Source organism: Aythya fuligula, chromosome 13 (genome assembly GCF_009819795.1).
Source record: "Aythya fuligula isolate bAytFul2 chromosome 13, bAytFul2.pri, whole genome shotgun sequence".
NCBI lineage: Eukaryota > Metazoa > Chordata > Aves > Anseriformes > Anatidae > Aythya > Aythya fuligula.
Genome location: NC_045571.1, coordinates 7,222,570 through 7,242,678, shown reverse-complemented (window position 1 = coordinate 7,242,678; position 20,109 = coordinate 7,222,570). Strand labels below are relative to the sequence as shown.

At 46.3% G+C, this 20,109-nt stretch overlaps 1 protein-coding gene across 1 annotated transcript in view; it reads right to left on the bottom strand.

Moving 5' to 3' along the window:
- The window catches only part of IL1RAPL2 (interleukin 1 receptor accessory protein like 2), a 328,234-nt gene that overhangs the window by 307,633 nt on the left and 492 nt on the right, over window positions 1-20,109 (bottom strand). Inside the window, exon 2 of the mRNA XM_032196249.1 lies at window positions 8,884-8,984. Within this exon, the coding sequence (XP_032052140.1) occupies window positions 8,884-8,965 (82 nt within the window). The 5' untranslated portion in view covers window positions 8,966-8,984. The remainder of the gene's footprint in view (window positions 1-8,883; window positions 8,985-20,109) is intronic.

The following is a 20,109-nucleotide window of genomic DNA, read 5'->3' as shown; positions in this document are numbered from 1 at the left end:
TCCAACCTCCCTGCACGGGGCACGAGCACAGGACCACCCTGCTGCTCCCCGGGGTGGCCCAAATGTGGAACAGAAGCTGCCAGAGGAGCATCCTACAAAGGAGGTCGCTCAGCCCACTCCATCACTCTAGGCTGCTTGGGGCACTAAGATTCCTTTAGTAACGCCTCAAAGGGCAGACTGCAACAGCTGTAAGACCTGTGATGGTTTTACTCCCTCTTGCCTCCCAATCATTGGCAAAAGCCTGGCAGAGAGCATCGCCAAAGGCCACACAGCTCTGCTGGTGGAGATCCTCGTCTGCGGGTGCTGCGTGCTCGGGAACCAGCCGGCTCTTCAGGAGGTGACTAACTGCTCCCATCGCGTCCCTTACCTGATGAATACGACTGTAAAGGGCTAGCCCTAAGGGGCTAGTAGATCATGCAGAAATAGAATTCCCTCTTCTGCCACTAGAAAATATTTCTTAATAATCTAAACAAAGTTTAAGGAGATCAAAATTACCTTTTACAGCTCCCTGTTGGAAAGTGCTGTAGTAAAGCATAGAGCAAGTATTAAATTATCTCTGTAATTACATTGATAATGCACAGCTTTCATGTGCACAATAAAGCCATTAAAAGAGATCCGATTTTTACAACTATATTACACATTATGATCTAGAAAAGGGCAACCCCGTGTGCAGGAAAGGATGTGCTTGTCTTGCACAAACCTGAAAAATCTTGCCAGCTCCGATCACAGCAAGGAAACTATTACAGGAGAGCTTTTACCCAGCAGACCCACCGGCAAGCCCCACTGTTGTCTCATGACATGTCTAAGCTGCTGCATTAACATCAGGGTTTGCAAATATTAATGCAGTTCTACCTTCAACACACCAGACAAAGTCCATTAACTCTCAAATAATAAAACCTGTGAAACTATTTAGCATACAACTTCCACAACTGATTTGATATGCATTCGTACAGCAGGATGAAAGGACCAAAGAACAAACACGAACATCTGGTTAGACTGTACGCAGATGGAGGTGTCCTTGGACAGAGCTGTTTTAAGCCACTCGCACAGCGGATGACAGAATCCCAGCCCTGGGACTGCTACCAAACGAAAGGCAGACACTGGGTGAGCACAGAGGCAGCTCAGCATGGCTCAGACACAGGGGACTGGCAGCTTTGCTGCATCAGTTTATGGCCAGCAAAGGTTCTTTAGGACGGAAGAGCAAGTAGTACTGGTACCACGGTAGCAGACCTTTACCTAAAACACCGAGTAGTCCCATGAGACCTTAAAAAAAAAAATTGCCAAGGTAGCAAAGCACTATTACAACACTAAAAGGGCAAAAATATTAAGTAACCATCATGTTTCAAAGCCTCTACCACATGGCCTTAACATCTGAACAGTACACGTGGTTACTGGATGGCAAAACAGCAGTAGGTCCCACAGACACAAGCAAGAGACACAAAAAATACCAGACTTTAAACATCAGCAAGGCATTTGGGAGCTTGAGGCTCTCTCCTGCCCTGGTTCATGCCTGTTATCTGAAAGGGGAGCCAAGTCCTTCCAGGGGCTTGCCCTGAGCCCTCCAGCCCCAGCCGTGCTGTTTGCAGTCTGAGGCAGGTTCCCACTCCTCTCACTCCATTACAGCAACTGAAACAGAGATGCTCAGACACAAAAGGCTCACACCAGGTACTGCTATTGCCTCCAGTCTCTTTATTTAAAACCACTGCTTACAGCTGCCTGGCTTAAACAGTCTCCTAAGTGTTCCAGTACAATTCCATTTCACACCTGGAACAATGGATGCACAGATACCAGACGCCTTTTTAAAGGAATAATGACCCCTAAAAGACTAAACATCTGCACCTCTCTTAAATTTAAAATAAATACACAAAAAAAAAAAAAAAAAACACACACACACACAAAAAAAAAAGTGAGAAGGAATGGATGGCAGAGGCTGGTGTGGGGCAACTCATGGCACAGGCTGCTCAGTCATCACATCTTGGAAAAGCAAAGAGCTCGGGTTAGAAGCTTAACTTTTACCTGAGTCTGTCTTCAGTGGTGAAGCACTGAAAACACAACTCCATCTACCACGTTTTCCTATCGGTATGTATTATGAGTACTAATCATGCTCCTTGTAGGAAAGGATCGATTGGATTTGAAAGGGTTAGAGATTAATAAAGTGAGGAAACACCGTCTAGAGGTGACACTGCAGCTCAGATCAATTTTTCTTTCAGCTGGTAGATGGGCAATCATTTCTACTTGAGCAAGTGGTAACAGTACCACAACAGTCTCACAGGTCCATATACTAGCACTTCCACACATGCACTGCACTGAAAAGAATTCCTTCCTGCATCGCAGATCTACAACTCGAAACCCAGCTCTGCACTTTCTGAGACAGCATACCTCTGATGCTTCCCTTCCTGCTGGAAAACAAGTTCTCCAGCATTAAATGCTGAAAACTAACCAAGAGTGCACCACCTCATTTCTTCACCCCATTGCTGTTTCCCATGCTGATCCCAGTGCCTCCTACCTCAGGATTTTACTGCTTGTTGCTTTCACAGCAAGAACAGAACAAACAGAAGGGAAGCTACTGGTAAAACGCATCACGGGGACTAGGAATTAAAAACTAAAGCACGCTTCAAGCAACAAGCAAGGTTCTGAAAGTAACGTAGAAAAAGTTCTTTAAATTCAGTGGGCAGAGAGATGAGAACACACATTAGTGCTCGTACTCAGTTGAGCCCAAGGAGCCCCGTCTATATTCCTACAGCAGCCCGTACAGCCTGCCTTACACACAGACCCGAGTTACAGAAACCCAGGCACGCACAGAACTGCACTCGCTCAGGAGCTGGGCCCAAATTCAGTCGTAACACCACAGCCTGCCTACAGCCCACGCAGGTCCGCACCCGCCTCAGCAACCTCCGAGCCCAGGAGGTTACTAGACTTTATTGAGCGAAGCGTAAAAATAATAAGAAATACGTTTTTAAAAAGCCTGCCTAACCCGGTATTTTCAAATCCAAGTGTACTGGAGGCTGCTCCCACCACGTAACACACCACAACGATCCACAGGAAGAAAGATCCCCCACCTTTCTGCTAGGTAAATCCCCGGGGGGGCTGCTCTTTGCAAAGCACCAGGACCAGAGTGCATGCTGAGCTTGAAGACCGTGTTCTGGGTAAGTTTGCAGCTGTATTATTAATGATTTCACTTGAACATTACGTAAGACAAACCTTCCAAAACTATACTATTTCCATGAATAAGAGGAAAAAGAAAACATGCCAGACCTTTCCCTGTCCCTCAGGACAGTCAATGTCAGAAGACACAAACCTAGGATCCACACCCACAAAATGAGAGTGCCAGAAATACTGACATGAAGATCTCTCTTCAAATTTCTGTTCAGGACCTTACAGAAAACAAAGCCAAGACATCTGGATACAAGATTTTTATTTTTTTTTTTCATTTAAAAAGGACTCAAAAAAAGCGTTATCCAATTAAAGGCATGGAGTTGGAAGATTTTTCAGTCACGAAGGAAATGCCTTCTAGAGGCTCAGACATTATTAATAAACTCTTCCATGCCGCAGCTAGATGTAGAGCAGCCATCCCACCAGCTGACATGATGTCCACTGCAGGAGTGGAAGAGTACAGATGTATAAATTCCTAACTTCAGAAATGACATTTCTTTCATGCTTTTCTTATTTCCCCCTATCCCTGAAGATCCTACCTTCATGATTTACTGCAGTCTGAAACAATTTAATTGTGTTCATTTATTTTATTCAGATACAGCTGCGGTTTCCCTTTTGGGAGAGCAGTCTAGCTTTAATATTTAAATATCAGCTCAATATTTTAATTGTTTTAATTATACATGAGCTCATTTTAAACGAGTGTAATAGCTAAAAATTTGAGTGTTTAAATAAGCTCAATATTTAAACCCTGTCAGGTTGAGGTCACTAAAAAAAAAAAAAAAAAACACCAAACCTCTAGCAGATTATTTCCTTTCTTGTTCTTCTCTACAGATCTCCCTTCCCCTCCAGCAGTAAAGAGAACATCTAACTGCTGCCACCAGCACCCAGAGGAGAGAAAACCAAGGCTGAGACACCCATCCCGAGGTGCACACACCGCCCATTCTTTCCAACAGCCCCCTGAGATGTGACTGAGCACAGGAGCCCTGCTCCCCTCCTGTCCCACTGATCCAAAACCTACAGATGGAGAGCAGCCTGGAACCGGTGAGCAGACACGACTGCAAGAGGGACCCTATGCACTCTTGTACCAGTGAGAGCCCAGAACAATGTCCACCTTGCTGCATTTTTGTTTCCTGGGGCTGCAAATAACCTACGGTATCTTGAGATCAGTGTACGCCAATTCGTGTTGCCACGCTCCCATTTTCACTGTCTTTGCATTATTTGCAGGAAGGGCAAGTTGATAAACCTCTTCTGCATTGCTTGTATCTCAGGAAGTGGGAAGATTCAAAGCCATGCATTCTACACGATGGGCAGGAGTCAGCTGTTCAGGCAGATGCAATTGCTACAAAAAGGAAAAGGCAACTGTGAGTGAGCATCACAGAATCAACATGCTCACTCCAGGGACCCATTCCGGCAGGAGAAATGGACCTTTAAGAGCTGGGCTCCTCCAGAATATCCCATTCCAGGCACAAATCCTTCGGTCACCTCTGAAGTAGAAGCACCTCCACTTCTGTGTACGCTGCAGTTTTCATGGCCACAACAATCAGGCAGCAATCCAGGAAACAAAGCTGAGCTTCACAGAAAGGAGCAGGGGGAAACCCTGGGCTAGAGCCGGCACAGCCAGGAGGAACGTGGAGGTCTCCTGACACATCCGCAGCAGAGCACAGTCAGCTGCTGCAAGGCGTTTAGAAGGCAGGAAATAGCAAGCCAATAGGTTTAAAATGAGTATGGTAAAGCATGTGAATACGTTAAAATGAACGCATTAAAGTCCCAAGCATTTAATCCAATTAACATTTTAAGACAGTTTGGCTATGCCCGTACCAGCAGGGCACGATGCTAAATCAAGCCCTCTGTCTCCCAAGCCACTGGAGACAAAGTTGGACACCGCTGGAGCATCTCGGGGCAGGGGGGCTCAGAGACACACAACTGCCTTTGGGGTGGTCCCAACGCAAAGAGGAGAAGAGCAGAAAGCCCAGAGAGCATCCATCTGATGCAACACAGAGAAGATACAAGACTCTGGCTTTGTAGCTGGGAGGACACGTCAATGCCAGGCTTGAGCCAAGGAAGCCCCAAAGACCTGAACAAGACCACCCTGGCTCTGCAGGCAGCAGCCTTACACAGAGCTCAGGGATGCCATGCTCTGCTGCACAAGGCAGGCATGCCCTCCGGAGCCCAAGCGTGCTGGGATGAGGTACTGCAGCTCAGCAAATAAATACAGCAGCTATACAGGACATCAATTAGTCACTAATGGAATTATGTCTCATAGATCAAACAATCTATAATCTGAAAAATCTTGTGCTTAAAAAGTGTGCTGATTTTTAATTGGTTTTATATTCCCTGCGACGATTATTCAAAGCACTGTATACAAAAGGCTTGGGAAAAGAAGTCATTTAATCAGATTAAAAGGAAATCCCCTACCAGCTGGGAGCCTAACAGCTCCCACACCCTCAGTGTATTTGCATAACCTCCACCTACTAAACTCTTCCAGGGTATCACTAGGGCTGCAGTCCCAGCATCAGCTGGTTGCTCAGTTTCACCTCTCAAAGCAGGCAAAAAGGATGACCTGCAGCTTTCAGAAGAGCTCCTTAATATTAAGAAATGCTTATGAAACTGAAGTCAACACTCCATTCACACAGATGCTTGAAGCAAACTCTTCTGTTTCCACCACAAACAGCAATCATTACTCTGTAGACATGACAGATTTCTTCTGGAGCATCTGGAAGTTGCTGCCTGTAAAGAAGAATCTGACTAGCATAATTAAATTAGCTCAACCATTTTAATTATTTTGGCACAGCATCTCAACTGAGAAGAAGCCAAGTTTCTATGTTGTTTTTGCAGCATTGCAAGGTTCTCTAAAACCTACCCATAGCCCTCACATGCATTCCTGTTTGTCCTCTCCAAATGGAAATACGAACACCTGGATTTATAACAAAGCACAAGCAAAGACACACAAGACAAATTTCTTTCAGTTCTTCTTGGTTTGTTTTTTCCCTCCTTCCATGAGAATCATTTCTTCAGCAAGCTTTAATTCTACTCCTGCTACTAGAACCATATTTCATCACCTTCTTTTTGACACCTTAGACACTCCTCTCCTGGACAGCTCGAACACCTCGTGCCTGTTGCCCAGCCTCTGCACGCTGTCTGCAATTGCTATCTGGAGATCTCATCCTCAGCTTTCTCCCCTTGCATTTCCATTCCTTGGCTTCAAAGGTAGGTTTTCCCACCAGCCCCTGAAGATGCCAAGTCCACTTCAATCCTGCTCTCCTTAGATTCTCCCTACCTTTAAGCAAGGCACAATCCATTATGTGGTATTACACACACACAGGTCAACTTCACAATTGCTCTTGTACTCAACACTCATCACAATTGTTGCCACTCATGCTACATTTCTACATACTGCTTGGAAAAATGCCAGTCTATGTAGGTCAGCCAAGACCCAGGTACCCCAGTTTTGCTGGTTTCTTGCCCTGGTAGTCAAAACCTGCTTTTATCACCGGTGTCAGCACTTTCCATGCACTGCTTCACACAGCTCTACGTAAACGTCTACACAATTTCCCTGCCCCTTTTAAGGATGCTCACCAGCTTCGACATCCCCATACAGGCAGCAAGAAACAGACTGACAGCATCCAGGGAGCACAGCTGCAGAGCTCCTGTCCACGGGGAATCATTTGGGCACCTCATCCACTCCTGCTCTCAGCTACAGCAACACCAGCCTTGCTGCTATCAGACATCCTGCCATACAGACCGCAGTGTAACTGCCCACAACTAACCAGGTGCTTTCCCCTTCCCACACTCTTTTACCAAGACATCAGTTAAAAAAATGCCCCTGAAGCACAGCACCAGGGTGCCACAGCTACTGTCACCCCACTGAGCAATAAGGTCTCATCATTTCCTTTGCCTGGCTTTCCTTTTCTGTTCCATCTCCAATCTTCTACGTACACCACACAGAGTTAAAAATCAACAGCATCTGTCCCTGCACAACCTAACATTCAGGGAGGACCCAAGCAATCAAGTGAGAGTACTTTGTATCTAAAGGCCCTTTCAGAAAGGGAGTCAAATTACCAATTTCGCTCCAAGTGCTGAAATTACAGAAACAGAAAATGCATTTCACACACAATGTGCTGGAAGAAGAAAAAGGGAAAAAAAATCAATAGTTTGTTCAACACAGCAACCTGAAAATCAGCACATGGGAATGAATATTGAAAGGTGAAAGCCAACTACATGATCATGTACTTGCAAAGAAACTGTAATTTCACTTTATGTGCAGTTTTCCCCTTCATCTTATACTCAACATATACCGGCTCAATTAAATGGGAAGAAAACAGAACAAACTATTCACTACAGTGGGTTATATTTAGCAATAAGCAGCCTAACATATTAAAGCATTTTTCTTCCCAGTACTCAACCTGAATTGATACTGTCAACAGCTGCCAATAACAGAAGGCATTCCACAGAGCCAGTCAAAGAAAAGAGCTAAAAAAAATACAATATACTAAAATATAATTAAAGGTAAACTATCAGCTGAATGATGCTGATAACCACAGGCATTTTACTTCTACAGAGGTGTACTTCTGATAAAGGCCTTTCCTTGCAGCCAGGTGGTATTGCCTAGCATCAGTGAGTCAAGGCTGCTAAATTATAAAGATTATGGATCTCACAGGGGTTCCCATCCAGGCCAGGAATAGCAGTTTTGAAAAATAGGAATGCCATTGCCTTCAGCAGACTTTAGATCAAGCTCCATACTGTAGCCAAATCCCAACCTCCATGACTGCCCTACAGGGCAAAGAGGGCTCACAGTAACCACAACAGGAGGCTGTGGACTAGTTTGATTTAGCAACGTCCATTTAAACATTTAGCCCAGTGAAAAGAATTCAGCCTAGGATCTGGTGATTCCCAGAGAAACATTTCCTGGCCCGGGATGGGGCATCCAGTTCTTTATTACGGACATACCAATAACTATTTTTTCTACATTTTCAAAAAAAAATATGCAGAAATTAAACTTTAAATTGACCACACCAAATAAATCAGTGATTTTTCTGTATGTACCAGAATTGCCAGAAATGTTTGCTGAAGACACTGAGGACAGTAAGATCAAAGGCCTCACACTCGTATGTGCAGCACACAATTAGTGGGGAAAAAATGAAGCTAACACAAAAGTTGAAAAGTACTTCTACCCTATATTAGCTCCTACATGAAGATGTAAAATGACAAAGGGAATTATTTCAGAATTGCAGCACCGTATCAGTTATCTGTCCACATACACGAGGCTCTAGCAGACAGATTGCACTAGGCAAGGCCAGAGGTAACCCACCTGTCTGCTCAGAATCCTGGGTATTTCAAATATACAGAAAAACCACCCAGACCTAGAAGTCATCAGGAACCACATCCACAGCTAAGAAAATCCGTTAGCACGAGCACAAGATTAGATGTTAACACAATGTCAAATCCATCACTACTTTGGCGGGCTTTCAATCAGATCAACCTTCCCACCCCCCCCCCCCTTTTTTCCCTTAAGAAAACATAAGGACATTTTGAAATAGCTTAAGTGACATCAACAGAACATTATAGTGATAAAATTCATCCTGTAACATCTGGTAAGCAGACACTGCTTTGTTTGTTTTTCAGAAGAGAGCAAGTATATATGCAAGACAAAAAGCAGCCATCTAAAACGCTTGATTGCATGAGCACTAAGTCCAGATTCAAAAGTAAAAAGGATTTTTTTCTGTGACTTACCAGAATTTCTCTTTGACACGAGCTTCAAATTCATGCTGACTACAGTACAGATCACAAGAACCAAGAGAACAAGAGGCTTCATCTTTCACTTTCTTTGGCAGCTGAAATGCAAACAGTACAAGTCTGAATCACAGCTCTTCACTACAACAAAGCAGCAGCTACAGTTAAACACTTCTCAAAGAACCATTGCAGGGCAGTGGCTGAGCCCAGCGACTTCTGGGTTTATTTTTATACAGAGGTAGGAAAACAGAATGGTTCAAAGTAACCGTCTATGAATAATTTATCTCTGAATATCACACAAAAGTTGTTTTACTTTTAAATGACACTTGGAAAATATTATTTTGCTTAAGAAAAACAAAATAAGACTTAACTACTTATCTGAAACCACATGGGTTTAATGTGGCAGTTTTTTGTATGTTATCAAGGAGGAGACCCCAGTGTCTATAACTACTTTTAATGCAAACAAGCCACATGCTTTAACAAAACTTTACATTGTTTGGGAAAAGATAAGAGTCAGTTATTCATGCAACTTCTCTTACAAACCTTATTTTCCCCACTAGTGAACTTGTAAAAGCTCCTACAATGAAGTAATGCAATTGCAGACATTTCTCCTAAAAAAATGAAGTAAAGGCAGCTGAATGAAATTCAGAAGTGCATGAATGCAGACCTTGGCATTCTTATTAAAAAGCTAAAATTATTCTCTCCTGGGAATTTTACTATCTACTTTGTAATATATATATTTAAAAAAACAAGAAGTAGTAGTTTAATATCATAGTTAGAGTTTTATATAATTACTATTACTGTTTTCATTTACAAGTACAAGGTCATTCAAGAAAAGTCAGCAATAGGAAGAGCAAACTGAGGTTCTGTACGTGTACTTAAAAAGAGGCGTAATAAATCCAAACCCAGCAAAGCCCATCCTTCTCTACAGGGAAAAGAGAGAGATGCTTAATTACAAGCTGGAGTCCTCAAATACATGTTTAGCTTGAAGTCAAACCTTTAAGTAGCTTGGTGTACTTAGACCCCAGGAATTCACCTCCATGTCGGACACAGACTGGGATCAGGACCCTTATTCTCAGATATAGGGGGCAGTTATCTAAACCAGCGTGGAATTATTACCTGCATCAAAATGATCAGCAGACATTTTACAGTTTCTTTTAAGCAGAAAAGCACTGAATCACCTGCATTAGCAAGGAAAACAAAGGCCAACAGAGCAGAGGCAAACTTTAAAGGGGGTATCACATCCTCCCAGCCCCATCTGAGGCACCCGCAGCGCTGGGACCAGCCCAGACCCCGGCAGCTCCAAACATTTGCTCAGCTTGGTAAGGCTGCGACAGAGCAATGTCCTGCAGTGCTCTGAAAATTATTCACTTTAATTTGAGCTTATAGCATCAAGTATTCTTCTCCTGTAATTTTACTACCAGCCCACTGTTGTATGAAGGCAGTGTAAGGAACCATGTATAATCCCTTACACAATGGCAGTTACGCTGCTATTCAATTATTGCAGAATTACCACCTCCATCCCAAGTTTTCACCCCTCACCCCACCGCACTACCAGCTATAAATAGGCAGCAGATTTCGCCATTTCCCCCCCTGCATTTTATGTTCCCCAGGGCACTTTATGTCTTTTGACTCCCCTGGGTAATGATGCTGAAGAACCAAAGGAGTACGCAAGGAATAACACGCGCTGAAGGCTGGCTGACAGTGGTTAATGGGAGAATTAGTATTCGTTCTTCCCTAACCTCTCCTTGGAGTATCAAAATCCTGAAACAGGCAAGGCCATCTTGACAAGAGACCCAAAAAAAGTAATTGAACTAAATCTTCTGACAGATAATTGTAATGATGATGGCATGCTAGAATGATTTTCAAGTGTAGCTTTGCAAATTGCTTTCTCCACTTGCCTCCCTCCGCTTATTCCAGCTGAGGGATGTAACTCCTAGCTCTTTGTTCATGGGGGTCCCTTCATCCCCACCCCAAATGAGCTATGCTGCATTAAATACACATTCAAAGCCAGTTCTGCCATCCAGCATTCATGCTAGGGATAGGGGAAAATTCTTGGCTCTGTCAGCATCAGCAGGAGCTTTGCTTTCTGAAGCCCCGGCCTCCCCAAGGCAGCTGCTGCCTGTACCTGCACCAGCAGAACTGGACGTACACCAGGAGGCGGTCAAGAAACTACTCCACCATTTCATTATTTGCAGCCTAGACCAGAGCTCCAGCTCATCACACCTGACACAGCCCCTCTGGAGCTGGCACAAAAACCCACAGCAGTGTCTGAAGTGCTGTCTTCACTGCTCCGGCCATGAGCAGAAGGCAGGATCAGCCCAGCACAACCAGTGGCTCAGCTGCTTACTGCCTCCGTCCCCTGCTGGACAGCTCTCAGACCACAAGGCTTTTCAAACTCCTCTATCATACATCATTTTTTTCAGCACACCACGTGTCAAAGAACACAAGGTACAGTAAAAGATGTTTCCCCCAGAAGAACACCAAGCAGCCAAAAGGAGGAAGGCTGCGTGTGTCCCGGACAGTCTCTGCATTTGCTCAGGAGATTTCAGTGGCTGAGCCTAAGGCTCCCCTCGTGTCTCCTGCAATCCACTTAAACCTCCCACGACAGCACAATACCCTCCAGTTAGAAGCACATTTCATAAAAAGCAGGTTACAGCTAGGAGCTTGCAAGATTTCAAAGTATTGGTTTTAACAGCATTTTATACTAAAGTTTCATTTCATGCCAGGCAGTGTCTTCTCCTCCCCACTTCCAGCTCCCCATGAAACAGCTAAGTTGCAAAACCCCCAAGCTCCCTGTCCTGGTGCAAAGATGCTCTCTTAAAAACCAAGCATCTCCATTTAGGATATCTGTATGTTACAGAAGTACCTTTATAATAATGCATCCCTCATTTCTCTCCCTCCCCCCCTTTATTTCAAATACAAGAAGAAAAGATAATTTCAGTCACTCTGCCTTTGAAAATGGTTATCAAAACCACCTTATTTGCCCACCTTCCACAGGTACATGTGACAGGTTCTCAAACACCTCCAACATTTGGGACCGTACAATTAAGATCTAAGACTTAATGACTCAGGATAGACAGAACACATGACAGAAACTGGTTTCATTACAAAACGGAGGTATAATTCCCACATCCTCACCGGCAAAAAGATGATGCTTGCACTGTGCATGAAACCTGGGACATCTAGGTTGAAACACGCATGTGGGTGCATCAGACAGACCTTGAAGTCGTGAAACCCATCCACAAACCTGCTCCCACGTGAAGCTGTAGGCAACGTTACTCTAACAGGATGTCTTGGTGCATTTTTCTTCCTTTCCCCCTAAATACCAGCAAGGGTTTTGTGTACACTGCTGACCACTGAAGGGACTTGTGTTGGGACAGTTCTCGCACACCCAACCAGCCCACACACAGCAGGAGGCAGATGTGATTTCACACCCACCTGAAACACACGATGACACATAAGGTAACGAGACCTACCCCCACGTGCTCATACCCACAGCTCAACCCATCAGCAATGGATGGACAAAGCCCAAAGGGAGCACACAGCTTTGCTGGTCAACACGTGGCCTGAGCCAATGCAAAGCAGCAGAAGCCCCAGGTACTAGAAGCAAAGCTGAGCAACTCCTGTCAAATGAGAACCCTTCCCCCCAGGCCCCAGCAGCAATTCCCTGAGGAGCTGCTTACTCTGATGCTGCCAACCCCAAGCAGCCGCGAGCAGGGACTCACGGCTGTAGCAAGAACATACTGCTGGGCACACCTCACAGGAGGAGGACCAAGTTCGGGACATTTTCCAGGAAAGTGAAGATGTTTTCCTTACTAAGGATACACAGAAATGCTGATTACAGCTAACTTGCCCAAGATCGCTGAGAGGAGGGAAGAGAGACAGAATAACGTGTGCTGGTTGAGAAGGCTGAAAGAATCACTGAGTGAATCCAGCCCTGGTGGGACCTACCAGGTTGCATTTGTGTGGAGATGAGCAAAGAGGTTCCTGTCCTTACCAGAGGGAGAGGCATAGGACAAGCTGCAGCCCACAGACAGGCAAAAAAAAAAAAAAAAAAAGGAAAGAAAAAGACTGACTCCCATATGCTGCCTAATGGTCCTCATCAGCACTGACAAACTTAGCCCTTTCTTTTCTTCTGAGTCCTCAGAAAAGAGGCCTTGGAAAATTGCATTCCTTTTTCTTTGTGCGCTGCTTGCTGTCCTTCTAGCACCCACTTCGGCTCATAATGCTTCCAAGACTCAGAAGAATTTCAATCAAATGACAAGGTTAGAAGAAAGTGTTTAGAAACAGGAAGGCAAGTGGAGCATTAATATTCTGCGCAAAGCCCAGCACTGAGATTCCCAAGTCACTGCTTTAAACGTAATTTAGTTTTGCTCTAATTTGTACCCCAAGCTCTGCTTTGTACAGTGTTCCTTTTGAAGGCAAAGCAAGAGAAGCGGTGTGTGCATGCACTCACGCACACGTCCATGCACAGACTGAGAGCTGCTGACACACCATGAGGCTCTGTAGGTTCTGGTGCCTCCACAGAAGCTGTGATGCAGAAGGTGCTCATTAAAACCAGCAGCCCACCTCTTAGTGGTTTCCAGTTGTCAGGTTTTGTTGTTCAGAAATCTCAGGGAAATAAATTACCGTTTTCACCCCAGACACAAAGGAAGAAATGGCAACAGTAATTCTTTCGGCCTCTCTACAGCATGCTAGGTGGTGACTTATGTTCGTTTCTTTCCGAGTCATTTGCCCACTCTGCTTTTTAAGGTTTTTAATTTTAATGACAATTCTCCCTCAGGTCTTCTTTTGCCTACACACCAAACTTTGAGCTGAGTAAAAGGCTGATACAAACAGTGTGCTGGATGGAAGCAAGCCAGAACAGGCACCAGCCCCTTTTGTTGACACCCTGATCTCACAGACATGAACAAAATATTAAAATCAGAGCCACCTGCTAGTTCAAATATCACATCTTCAGCTCTACTTGATACGAGTCACTTGCCTTTCTTCGCTCTGTTGCTCAATGAGCATCAAAGAATATTTCATTTTGCCTAATCCGCTGTGCATCTTCACCATCATAACCAGCCACTTAAGTCGCCTAAATATGTGATGAACATTAATTCTACGAGGCAGCATGCATTCAGCATTCATTTGGCTGGATTAGAGCCTCCGTGGCAGCGATGCTCCACTGGGCTCAGGTCCTTAACTAAATTCACACTGGGCTAATTCTCCTGGTGCAGCTGTAATCCTATGAAAAATGTAAGAGACAGCAGAGAACCTGACAAGGTCCAACTACAATCTGTAAGGACTCCTCCAAAGGCTGCGTGTCTGTGTGCGAAGGAAAAGGAACAAAAGCCCTGGATCTTTTGTGGTGTGAAGCAGGCAAACTCAGAATCTTATCAGTTATTTCAGAAGAAACATCCCTTAGGTGTTAACACTGGGGCTTTATGTGAAAGACTGGAATGTTTCCATTAAAAATTTGGTATCTTCTAGGTTGCCATTCGGACAGTATTTAAGTGCAGCATCTTAAAGCCTTAATTGGCATCTGACAGTGTAACTGCAAAACAAAAAATGGGCTTCAGCAGCAGGCACAAAAATACCATGGATGGCCTCCACACAGTAACTCGTGCCATTAAGACTCCTGGCTGCAAGAAGCAGAAGTGGCTTTAGGGATGTTAAAGCAGCAGGCTCAACGCTGAGCGAGCTGCTGGTCCGTCCTGTATCGAGAAAACCCTGCAAGCATTAACACGAGAACCTTTTCCTGCAGGAACTTTCTGAACTGACAGCTGCCTTAAGAGCTTATTTACAGTGGAAAAAAATAAGAGCAGAAAATAGAGAAATGCCCTGCGATACTACAAAAGCTTCCTGTATCAATAGAATCAAAATGCTAACCAGAAGGGTCAGTGATGAACACGTACTAAAGGCACTCACCTAAATCTCTGCTAAGATAAATGAACAAAAACCTGAGCAGCCCATCTTAACAGATTCACGGACAAAAAAGAGCTAAACCTACCCAGCACTGATTAGCAGATCAAGTGCTGTCAGCTCACACCACACTCTGACCTTGATTTCCCAAGCAACTCCATCATACAGAATTCAAGTTCATTATACCTTCAAATTGCATTTCAAATCCCTGAATCACACACCCCTTCTCCCTTAGTGCAGCATCTCCTGCAAGTGGAAATGCAGAAGAAAAGTAGGAGAAAAAAAAAAAAAAAAAAAACACCAAAGGAAGGGGAACGCTAGCTTCTTTGTTTTGTGTTTTAAAGTCTCATGCCGAGATGCCTCGTCGATGATGTACTGATCCACCACTAGCAGGGACCCTACAGAGAGCTATTGTTCCAGCCTTAACTTGGCCATACGCTAGCTACGCACCACGAGATATATGGATGTGCTCGGCCCCTATCACAGCTTTTAAATTTGAGTAGTCCAGGCCTTTTATAGATGTTCAAAGTGAAATACGTGTTGTGGGAGGAGGATTACAGCTGTACTTCAAATGCTCCTGGTTTATGAGGTCAGCATAATGGATCTATTAATTTACAGCCCTTTCCCCCCCCCAGGGTAGGAGCTATTAATATTCTACATATATTTACTTCTGCAGATTGTGGTTTAATCAATAGAGTACCTCAGGCAACGTGAAGCACTGTAGGCAACGTAAAGATTGCCAGAGCTGGTGAGTTTACGTTTATAGAGCAGGGTGTAGCCTCTTCAAACTCTGCAGAAGTACTTCGAAGATCACAGAACAGTCACCTGGGGGGGGCAGGAGAAAACAGGCAGATGGTCTACACCTGGAAAGCTAAATGTGCTAGTACTGAGGTTGGTTTGATCCTTAAATTCACCCAAGCCCTAAAGTTGATGCAGTTAGGGCCAATGAGTTCCCGAAGCAGAGGAAGCCAGAGCAGCGCCCTGCTCTGCAGGGGTGGTGGGGAAAGAAGAAGAACAAGTGGCTGATGAGAAGTTGAAGGGCTTATCAACAGCTCTGAAGCCTGCAAACTGGTGAAAACCCACGGCTACACCTGGCTCCAGCTCTTCAACTGCTGACCCCCAAAGCAAACACCACTGGCAGGTCACAGCCTCAGCCTCCTAAGCGCTTGAGGCGATCATGCCAATGAATGCAAATCTCCTCTACGGAGTTTCAGCCACAAAAGGATAAGACATTTCAGATTGAAAGAGATGAGAAAAGTCCATTCTCACCCACGCCAATTTCAAAACTCACTCACCGCTCTAACATCAATAAGAAAGGCTTCCAATTCACAGCAGCCTACGCAAGAGCATTATTAAGCCAAAAGATTAGATGCTTTGCTTCTTTATAGTCATACCAACCTTGCTCCCCAAGCAGCTTTTGTAGAAACACTATTAAAAATGGAGAGAAAGACAGTTCAAGCAGAGGTCTCAATCCTGAAATATAGCACAGCTCTCCTCTCCCCCCCTCCCACACACTCCTCTCATTCCCGTTGCGTTCCTTGAGGCTCATTACGGAGGTGCCCAGCACGCCGCAGAACGAGATTTGAGACTGGGCTGCCATCTGCATGCTGAAACGCTCCCTGCTTGGAGAGGGAAGCTGCTCGCGCAGTGCCTTCATCAGTGCTCTTCCTGGGACCACAGGCAGACTGTTGTCGCTACAAGCAGCAGCCGGATCGACTTTCTATCTGCTGCTGTATGCGTTCACACCTCTGCGATGTCTCTGCAGTAACGATATCTGCACTATTCATGGCAAATTTGGTTCACATTCGCTCCTGGACATTAAAGAAACGAGCTACAGAACAACTCTGCAGGCAGCGTGCCCTTGGTCTCACTCACAGTACATGCCTCCCTCATACATAACGCTCAAAGCAGGCAGAATTAGCAGGAAAAGCTGACGTGCCAGCTGCTACGCTGCTCAGCAAACACGCTTTTACCAGTGCCAGGGAAGCAAGATGGGCACTTTGCTCTGCTGGAGGCAAAAGGAGAGTTGCTTTCACTATCTCCTACTGCCTTGGACAAAAACACGTCCTTGGTGGGGATTTCTTCCCCTTACATAACCAGAGGCTATGCTTTATCTCTACGTATTTGCCACGTTTCTCTGTTTGCTAAACTAAACTGTTTTCTCACAAACAAAACCTCCAGAATCTGAGAATTATGAGAAAAAAACAAACAAACAAAAAAAAACATTAGTTGCAAGACTCCACAAAATATCTCAAAGTAATGTGGTATTGTACTGAAACAGGCCAAAATCAAATCCAAATTTGTGTTTTATATACCCTGGAATTGCTCTGTCAAATAGATAACCTTGAGAATTTAACTGTTATATGTAGCAGTGGGAAGGGGGGTGGAGGGAATTCCCCTCCCTGTGGTGCTTTTGGGGTAGAAGGAGATAGAAAGAGAAAAGATTAGAAAAAAAAAAACACACATACATATATATATATATTTAATATAGAGACCTGCAGAAGTTCCTAACGCAGTCTCTCCCCACCAGCTTCACCACCAAACATAACGCAGCCCTCAGCCCTTCGCCAATTCCAGGGGGGCTCACCCAGGTCAAGTACCAGATGCTCAGAAAGATGCGGGAGGAAACCCTGACCATCAAAGCTAGCAGCAAGGTTCTCATTATTTGCAGCAAGGGCAGGATCTTTTTCCTTTGTTTTCTTTTCAAGGCTGTTTAAAGGAAGATTTATTCTCAGTTGGACACCCTGAAAAGCAAATGGCCTCTTAAAGTGCCTCCTTATTTTGTGCTAGAGTTTAAATGCTCCCTTCCCCTTCCAGCACTAAAGACCTCCTGATAAATAGCTCAGACTCAGGTTGGTTGAGGAACGCTCAGAAATTGAGAGTGCAGACCCAGCTTCCCATACAGCTCTTTAAGGCTGTTTAATAGTTGTTGACAATTTAGCATCCCCTGGTATTTTCAGCTTGAGCCTCAGTTTGAAGTGAGAGATTACTCACAGCCCAGACGTAATGGAGAGCAGGAAGTCTATACGTTGGGAGTGCTTTATTTGTACTTCTCGTTACGAACACAAATTCCAGGCCCTCTCCCTCACACGCAGGTCCATGCCCTGAGCCTCAGCCACCCCTGGCAGCCTCCTCCTTCTGCAGCCTCCAGCCAGCAGGGATTACTGGCTCCACAGGGCAGAGACGTGCTCCCTGTAACTCTGCCTTCAGTCCCACAAGCACTCCTCAACCCAGGACACAAAATTTGGACCAGAAAACAGCCTCTCTCTCTTCTAAATGCCACACAGAAGGCACTGTTCTGTGCAACTTTAAACCAGGTAACTGTAGCACACATCCTTCCCTCTCCAGTTCTCTGCAGTCAGGGAACAAACTACTCACCTGTGCAAACAAACCAAACACCTTTAAGAGACCGTCCCAGCCAGCGAGCCTCACCTGGATGCTTCTGCCACCTCCCTGCAGGCAGAGCAGCCCCAGAGGTGCATGGGCCTGACACGCAGTTCCCATTTCCCCACCCCTGCTATCCAGCAGCCTCCCTGCACCTCTGCCCAGCTCTTTACACAGAACTGAAGCCCGACACCTACACACACGCTCTTAAACCCTCGGAGACTTGAGCTTATCGTACAGTGGCAAGGCACGACACCCGGACTACTGAGGTGATAAACTCCTCAGTGCAAACAACAGCTGGAGCCCAGCGCGCACACTCCTACCTGCCTCTGCTTCCTCGCTCCTCTGCAGCCACTTCTAGGGACTGAAGGCTGCGAAGCCTGGCTTCTTCTGAGGCCTCCACCAGACCAGACCAGGAAATCTCCTCCTCTCTCTCCTACACCGCCACTCCCTGCCTTCAGCTGGCCCCACAGCCAGGAGTGTGTGCCACAAGAACAGCCCTTCTGCCGAGCTCACCTTCTCACCACTTGCTTCTGAATCCCTCCTCACCCTCTCAGGGTCTGTTTTGGCCTGACTTCTGTCTGGAGCACAAGTCCCCCCACAGTGGTTTCCAGGAGCTTCGGCTACTGCACTTCTTCAAAATGCTTCCAGGAGACCAGCAGCCCCAGGGACTAAACGGCTTTCCATTGCTCCTGCTCTGCGACACACCGAGCAGTGCAGGCAAAGCTGACACCATGTGCATGCAGGAGCTCCGCCAGCTGTGGGGCATCCGCTAACAAGTTGGCTAAATGCCCTCATGTGGCTCACCTGGGTCTTTTTCCTTACATCACGTGAAAGCAAATCCCTCCCGCTGTTTAACTGCTAACCCATCCATCACCAACCAATTTGAAGACAGATCTCCTGTGAGCTTCCAGGTACTGTGGAAGTAAAAAGGCTGGTCTGAGGGGAACTCTGGAGCCTTATGGAAAGAGCAACCAACACTGAAGGTTCCCCTTTCTCTCCTGCACCTGCCCACAGCCCAGGCAGGGGGGTGAGGACGGCCCGGTGCCATCAGCGGCCATCCCTGCGCTCTGGAGGAGGCCAGCAACTCGTGCACACACACTCACATGGGACACACACTTCCCGACACCCTCGGGGGCTGGCTGGCAAGCTCCAGCTGGCGCAGGGGAAGGTTTCCCCTCTCTGCCTCACACTGCTGGAGGTGCGAGCTGCTACTTAGCAACACGCGGGGCCACGGCGAGCCCCGGCCTCCCCCTGCAAGGGGTCTCCCCTCACGGAGGGGCACGCTCAGACCGAGTCGATCCTTGGGAGTTTCTTGCAAAGCCACGCTGGACGTCACCAAGCGCAGCCTCTCCTTAACCGTGGGCTCGCCGAGCACTGCCTGTCCCTCAGTAACCTGACAGGAGCATTTGCTTCTCCTGTTTGCTGTGTGCGCGTTACATCCCGCCGGCTCACAGAGCCCAAATCCCAACCTATTCCTCCGTCTCCTCCCCAGCAGCAGCGTTTGCACAGCAGGGACTCGACTCGCTGTCAGGCTCCCTCTGCAGCCTTACCTCCTGCCTCAGGTCTGGCATGACCAAGGCTCGGTGGGCACCGCGTCCTCCCCAAATTCGCCGCGCTCCTGCTGCCCAGGGGGGTCCCTCAGCACGGTACGGTGGCAGGGCAGGAGGCAGCCGCCTGCTCTTGTGGCTGAGGTGTCCAAACGCAGAGCCCGGAGCAGCTCCGTGCTGGTGGGAGCCCTGGGACACGGGGCCGGGGGGTGCTGAGCCCCGTCCTGCCGCTCCCCCTGCCCTGCGTGGCGAGGTCCCGCCGCCTCAGCCCCCACGCACCCGCTGAACACGGAGTTTTTTTCTTAAATAACTCCAATAAAACCTACAGAGCTCAAACACGCTGAGGGAAAAAAATACAAAATAAAAAGCCGGGTGCTGCCAG